This window comes from Antrostomus carolinensis, unplaced genomic scaffold (assembly GCF_000700745.2).
Source record: "Antrostomus carolinensis isolate BGI_N321 unplaced genomic scaffold, ASM70074v2 scaffold22575, whole genome shotgun sequence".
Classification (NCBI taxonomy): domain Eukaryota; kingdom Metazoa; phylum Chordata; class Aves; order Caprimulgiformes; family Caprimulgidae; genus Antrostomus; species Antrostomus carolinensis.
The window spans coordinates 1,054-7,844 of record NW_010318742.1 but is presented as its reverse complement, the minus strand read 5'-3'; the positions used below and the strand labels follow the sequence as shown (position 1 = coordinate 7,844).

The window sequence follows — 6,791 nt, the reverse complement described above, 5'->3', positions numbered from 1 at the left end:
CCTGCTGATTAGGGTGGAAGTTACAACCTGCCTTGTACTGTTTTGGCCAGATGAAGGTATTTCTAAATAGCTAAACAGAGTCTTGAAGCCTAAACTCTTGAAATAATATTCAATTTGGAGAAATGCCCCTCAGCTGTAGTTAGGTGCTACGTGTTCCCAGTATAGCTAAGTGTATTGAAGGGATTAAGCTGTAATGTGATTTTCAGATATGCTTTTCTCTACACACAGCTGGGAATGTAAATGTAATTTCTCACCATAAGCTGAAATTTATCCTTTCCCGAGCCTGAGGAAAAGTTTGCTACAGAGAGATTTAAGTTTACTGTTCTAAATATACATATATATATATGTAAATAAATTGGCTGACCTTCCCGTTTCAGGTCTCAGCAGTACTATGTGATGATGAAATTATGCTGACCATTAAGCCTGGTGAACATGGATCTACATATGGAGGAAATCCGTTAGCTTGCCGCGTTGCAATCGCAGCACTGGAGGTTTGTGCATTGTAAATAAGAGATTTGGAATCCAGAGAGAAAAAGGGTGTCACTCTGACGTGATCTTTGCTGAGATAAATGGTACAATTTGTTATGCTACAAGCAGAAATCTGGCTTTAAATAAGAATGGAAAATTGGTAGTGGTGAACTGTTTGCATAGATCACCAAACAAATTCTATAATCTTTACTGGAAATGTGTCCTAATTTCTGTGTATTTTATTCCCTTAATGTCTTAAATGATAAAATAAAAATTTATCTAGGGGGAGTTTCAAGGCTTTTAGGTAAATTTGGTAAAATAGTTTCACTAGTTTCATGAAGACATTTTAAAACTGGCTTATTTTGCTATACCGTATTGCAGAGGCTGCTGCTCTGTGAGCTTGGTAACACATACGTGCTACTGGAGCTCAAACAAAAGCTAGTAAAATATTTTGTCCAGAGTCTGTATTTTAATTACTCTGTGACTGCAGAATTGACCACATGTAATGCAAATCACTCAGAAAGCCTCATCATTACCTAGTATGTGGACCTGAACATATTAAGATTCTTCAGAGATTTACTGTTTACTTGTAAATAACAGTAAATGAAAAGCAGTTAATTTAGAGTAAAATTTCTAAGAGTTTATTGTTTCTTGTAAACATGAATGAATAAAGGTTTAATACTAATCTGCTTGGATATGCAGCTTTTTTAGTGACACTTTGCATGCAACACCTTTTGTATCTCAGCAATTTTAATGTCATTAGTCATCCATACATAAAACAAATGCAGTGCCCTTTGGTTGACTCTAGATCTGCCTTCTCTTTAGGTAATTGAAGAGGAAGATTTGGCTAAAAATGCAGAAATAATGGGTAACATACTAAGAAAGGAGCTCATGAAGACACCATCTGATATTGTAACTTCTGTAAGAGGAAAAGGGCTGTTAAATGCAATTGTAATTCGGGAAACTAAAGGTGAGGAAATATAATCAACTTTGCAATCATAGCATGAAAAAATATATTTTAACTTTAATTGAAAGTATTTTAGTGGAGTAGGAGGATGGTGTATAGGCATCATGTTGGGGTTCAGATCTCGCTATAGTACTGTAGTACCTCCTGAAAACTTAATCAAGTGATTGTGTGCTATTAAAAGTAGGGGATTTTTTACTAAGTAAGTCTGAACAATGTTGGGGGTTTTTTTAAACTTATTTGAATTATTTTATGATTTGATAATGTTCAAACCTGATGGTGAATCCAGCTCAAATAACCTTTTGTCTCCTCACCTCCCTGGCCACGTGTATAGGCATCATGTTGGGGTTCAGATCTCACTGCAGTACCTCCTGAAAACTTACTCAAGTGATTGTGTGCTATTAAAAGTAGGGGGTTTTTTACTAAGTAAGTCTGAACAATTTTTTTTTTTTTTAATTATTTGAATTATTTTATGATTTAAAAATGTTCAAACCTGATGGTGAATCCAGCTTAAATACCCTTTTGTCTCCTCACCTCCCTGGCCATATCTGTAAAGCTGGTTTCTCTCAGAGTATGGAAGGGTTGTCCCAGGACGTTTGTTCCAGGATACTTAGAAGTGTACAATGAATATGGGAGGGTACGAGGAAGGAAAAAGTTAATGACTGAGAACAAATTTCTAGGGATTAACACCTTGAATTATATCAGAGAACATCTTAGAAGCCAAGGCAGACAATTCTTTTTGTCATGAGTATGCTAAGTGACAAAGTGCTTGCAGGGGGGTGTTGCATCTCCCTGATGAGGAAAGGCTGAGGGAGCTGGGGCTCTTTAGCTTGGAGAAGAGGAGACTGAGGGGAGACCTCATTAATGTTTATAAATATGTAAAGGGTGAATGTCAGGAGGATGGAGCCAGGCTCTTCTCAGTGATGTCCAATGGTAGGACAAGGGGCAATGGGTGTGAGCTGGAACACAGGAGGTTCTGCTTAAACTTGGGAAGAAACTTCTTTCCAGTGAGGGTGACAGAGCCCTGGGACAGGCTGCCCAGGGAGGGTGTGGAGTCTCCTTCTCTGGAGACATTCAAAACCCGCCTGGACACCTTCCTGTGTGATCTCATTTAGGTTCCTGCTCTGGCAGGGGGATTGGACTGGATGATCTTTCGAGGTCCCTTCTAATCCCCACCATTCTGTGATTCTGTGTGTGATTCTGTAATTTCCTAAGACATGCACATCACGTGCTGAAATCCAGGTGTAAACATAACCTTGACTGAAGTCCTGTCCAGGTGTTCTCTTACCTCTCCTTTGCATGGTTCACTTCTTAAAATTTATTGCTACATCTAGACAAGGGCTCAGCTGTGAAGGAGCAAAACTTGGTGTGCTGGAGGCAAACTTGTGAGTCCCTCCAGGCAAAGGGCAGTTCTGCAGCCAGTCTTGCATGTTTGTTCACTGCCAGTTCTGGGGAGTTGCTCACAAGCGACCACTTCATTTGTGAACACACTTCATCTTTCCAGTGCTGGATGGCAAGGAGTTTACAATCTGTCCCCACGTACCATGTGCTACTATTGTGCCACTTTTTCTGCTGTAGTGTAAGCATCTTCATTTTCTTTTTCCTTTAATTCTAGACTATGATGCCTGGAAGGTGTGTTTGCGGCTTCGTGATAACGGACTTCTTGCCAAACCTACTCATGGTGATATCATTCGGCTGGCACCGCCGCTTGTGATTAAGGAGGATGAAATCAGAGAGTGCATCGACATAATTCATAAGACCATTCTGTCTTTCTGAACACGTGGCTTTTAAAAAATACCTGCTGACTGACCCAAGGTGGAGTGTTGAAATATGTGTGATGGAGGCCCTCTCTTGGAGCAGGCGTTCCTTTTATCTAAGAGGACTTAACTCTTAAAATGTAGCTTTGTCTTTAAATTTTAATGTCTCTGAAGAAAATAAAAAATGATTTTAAAGAGCTTCCAATCTCAGAATACTTGGAAATAAAGTGGTGAGGTTCTCTTCATCTAGTCATGTACCTGTTGAACAGTTGAGTCAGAATGTTTGAGGGGAGATATCTGTAGAAATCTGTTTAACTGTTGAAAGTCTTGGCCAAAGTTTGAAATCTAATTTATATGTATTTTAGTAAGGGTGGTCTTGCACTCTCATACGATTCTCCAAAACAACCCATTTGGCATTTTTAACCCCTTGGTGAGATGTCTGTAGGCTGGAAGCACTTGGAATTATGGATGAATTTCTGTTTCTCATTTGTAGCTAGAAAAAAACTTGGAACCCTGCAGGTTTGACAAACTGTGTGTTATGCTGGTGAACCTGACAAGCACTGAGCTGTGTTCTGTATGTAAAATATTCTGATTGTACGACAAGAGATGCTGTTTTCAAGCCTGATCTCGGTGTTTAGCTTTGCAATCTTGTAAAATAGATCTAAGCATATAGATCTGTTTTTACTGTTAGAAAACTTTCTATAATCTGGATGTTTATATTAAAACATGCCTTGCATTTAAAAAAAAGAATGTTAATGTGCAACTAAAATAACCCAATGTATTCCAAAGGAGCAAGAAACTTGCAGTTGTCTGTGTCCAGAGCCACAGCACGTGCTGCCTCTGTGGTCTGTGTATTTCTGTCCATCTTCTGCTGTGCTTTTCTACAGGGTGAGTGCTTCTGCACTTTCCTGCCTTTGAATGCTGCCAATATAGTGTATGAAGTTGTGGAGTTGGCTGCTGTACTTATACTAGGTTGGGTTTTTTATTGTATTTCTTAACTATGCTGGTTTCAGCTGTGATTAAACCCTGATTAATTGCTGTTAATGCAAAACGTTCCCTTTGCCAAGCATAAGGGTTAAATGCAGTCACATGGTTGTAATTGGAAGTGGTAAATTATCCTGTGGTATGTTAAAAGCAACTTAGTTTATGGAAATGAACCAGTCTGCTGGTCAGGGTCACAGAACTGTTTACCCTCCCTTGTTTTGGGTGAGGCAAAATGAGTAGACATCTGCTGTGGATGAAGTCAGACCGATTTCAGTTTGGAAAGGCCTCATTGTTGCAAGGGGTGATGTGTCACTGTGACTGTTAGTTTTAGGAGTAAGAAAAAAAATGCAGAAAGGTGTTGCCTAGGAAGTTCAGCGTTTCTGAAAGCTGTGCTTATGTAATCTGGTTGGAAAGGAGTAAAATAACTGAAAGAAACCGTGATGTAAACAGCATTTGCTGGAGTCCTTTCAGAAACCAAAATGTAAACCCTAAAAAATCCTTAGCAGCCAAAAAGTTCACTTTTGGGGGGTAATAGGGGTGGCAAGGACTGAGGACATCTGTCCCCCTACCCAGGTTCCAGCTATGTCATTGCCCAATTGCCTGAAAGGGCTGTAGGGCAGAAAACTCCTCTCCTTGTTTCAGTGCTTCCCTGTCCTTACTGTGCAGAAGGCTCCTACCTGTCTCTCTTGCTGCCCATTTAGACTCTGTCAGACCCCAGAGAACAGGTTATTTTCCTTCTCTGCCACAGCCTTTCACATACCTAAAGTTTGTTATCATTCCTCTTTCACTCATTGCACCTTCTCTAGTTAAAATCCTCTTTCTTTCCTGAGAGGTAACGTTTCCTAGAGCCTTTGCTGTTCTGATTCACTGTTCCAGCCGTGCCCTCGCTAACACAGAGCTGAGCTAGGTGAGTTCAGGTGCCTTGGGTGCTGCACTGTCGGTTATACCCCAGTATCATGGCTTGGGTTTTCCTGCAGTAGCATATTTTTATCTCTGAGCCTGTGCTCCCAGACTCCCTTTAGTGCAAGCTTTCAAAGAACAGCTTTGAAGCTGTTCCTCCCCCCCATTTTTAATTTCTGTAATAAGCAAGAATTACAAGCGTGTAAAATTTTGTGGTCTGATCTACTGACTTTCATCCTCTATAACTGAGAATATTTCTCTGGCTTCTCATGATCCATTTGAGCTCTAATCTTGTCCAGCCCACTTTATGGTTGCAGATTTACTAGGCCAAGACTTCTCAGAACTTGAGAAATTTTTCTCTTTCTTCTAATTCCTGGGCTTTTTTTTTTCATCCTATGATTGTTTCATGAATCCAGTTTCCTTGAGGAGCTTATGAAAATCAAGGTGTGTATAGCCTTTCTGAAGACAAGTTAAAAACTCCTCCTAAATTGCCCTTATTTATTGATGGGGTAATTTGAAGAGTTTTTTGTTTTAACCTCAAAGTTCTCTGACTTGCTCTCAACCCTACATTGTGTCCATAGCCACAGCAACCTGTTGGAGGAAGGTCTGTGCATAGTACCTGCTTAAGCAGCTCAGAAATTCAGGAACGTGATTGAGGATGACAAATCTCCAGAGCTCATGGGTGATTTAGAGCCTAAATACATTTCCCCCCTGTGGCGGGCACTGGTGAGGTCACAGCTTGAGTGCTGGGTTCAGTGTTGGGCCCCTGAGTCCAAGAAGGACATGGAGGTGCTGGAGCGTGTCCAGAGAAGGGCAACGGAGCTGGGGAAGGGTCTGGAGCACAAGTGTGCTGAGTTCCCTTGTGGCTGAGGGAACTGGGGGTGTTGAGCCTGGAGAAAAGGAGGCTGAGGGGAGACCTTCTGGCTCTGTCCAAGTCCCTTAGAGGAGGGTGGAGAGAGGTGGGGGTGGGTCTCTTCTCCCAGGTAACCAGTGTTAGGATGAAAGGAAATGGCCTCCAGTTGCACCAGGGGAGGTTTAGATGGATATGAGGAAAAACTTCTTCACCAAAAAGGTTGTCAAGCACTGGAACAGGCTGCCCAGGGAGGTGGTGGAGTCCCCATCCCTGGAGGGATTTAGAAGATGTGTAGATGTGGCGACTGGGAACATGGTTTAGTGGTGGACTTGACAGTGTTGGATTTTTGGTTGGACTTGATGATCTTAAAGATCTTTTCCAACCAAAGCAATTCTATGATTCTATGTTTCAGGTGGCCAGTGCCCTTGTGAGGTGCAGTGGCCAGTGGTTCTTGACTTTCGCAGTACTATGGTGGTGGCTCTGAATGGGTGAGTCCCATGTCCTGCACGGGTGCATTTGTCACTATCTGTCCTTCTGTGGGTAGGACAAACTTTGCTCCTGCTTGTGAAACAGCACTGCTGTGTGCAAACTGGTGAAAACCTCATGGTGTGGAGAGCAGGGTAAGGCTGAGGGTGTGTAACTGCAACCTCAGAGCTAAAGCAGACACGTGGTTTTTGGAATGTTTGGTTTAATTAATGTGGTTCAATGCCAGAACAAGTACAGAGTGATAGATATTATTTTAGGAGTGAAGGCAGGAACCTTGGACTTCCCTTCCCAGACACTGAGCCTGTCACCAGTTAAGCTCCACCACTTCAACAACAATAAAAACCATCTTGGCAGTTGTTGGTGAGATAGCAGGAAGGGC

The 6,791-nt window shown here is 41.7% G+C and overlaps 1 protein-coding gene across 2 annotated transcripts in view; it reads left to right on the top strand.

The window, feature by feature from the left end:
* Positions 1–3,418, top strand: part of OAT (ornithine aminotransferase) — a 12,447-nt gene extending 9,029 nt beyond the window's left edge. For both annotated transcript variants that reach the window (XM_010169033.1, XM_029085208.1), the window contains 3 exons: positions 378–491; positions 1,294–1,438; positions 3,048–3,418. In XM_010169033.1, coding sequence (XP_010167335.1) covers positions 378–491; positions 1,294–1,438; positions 3,048–3,208 — 420 coding nt within the window. In that variant the 3' untranslated portion in view covers positions 3,209–3,418. The remainder of the gene's footprint in view (positions 1–377; positions 492–1,293; positions 1,439–3,047) is intronic.
* Positions 3,419–6,791: the final 3,373 nt, after the last annotated feature.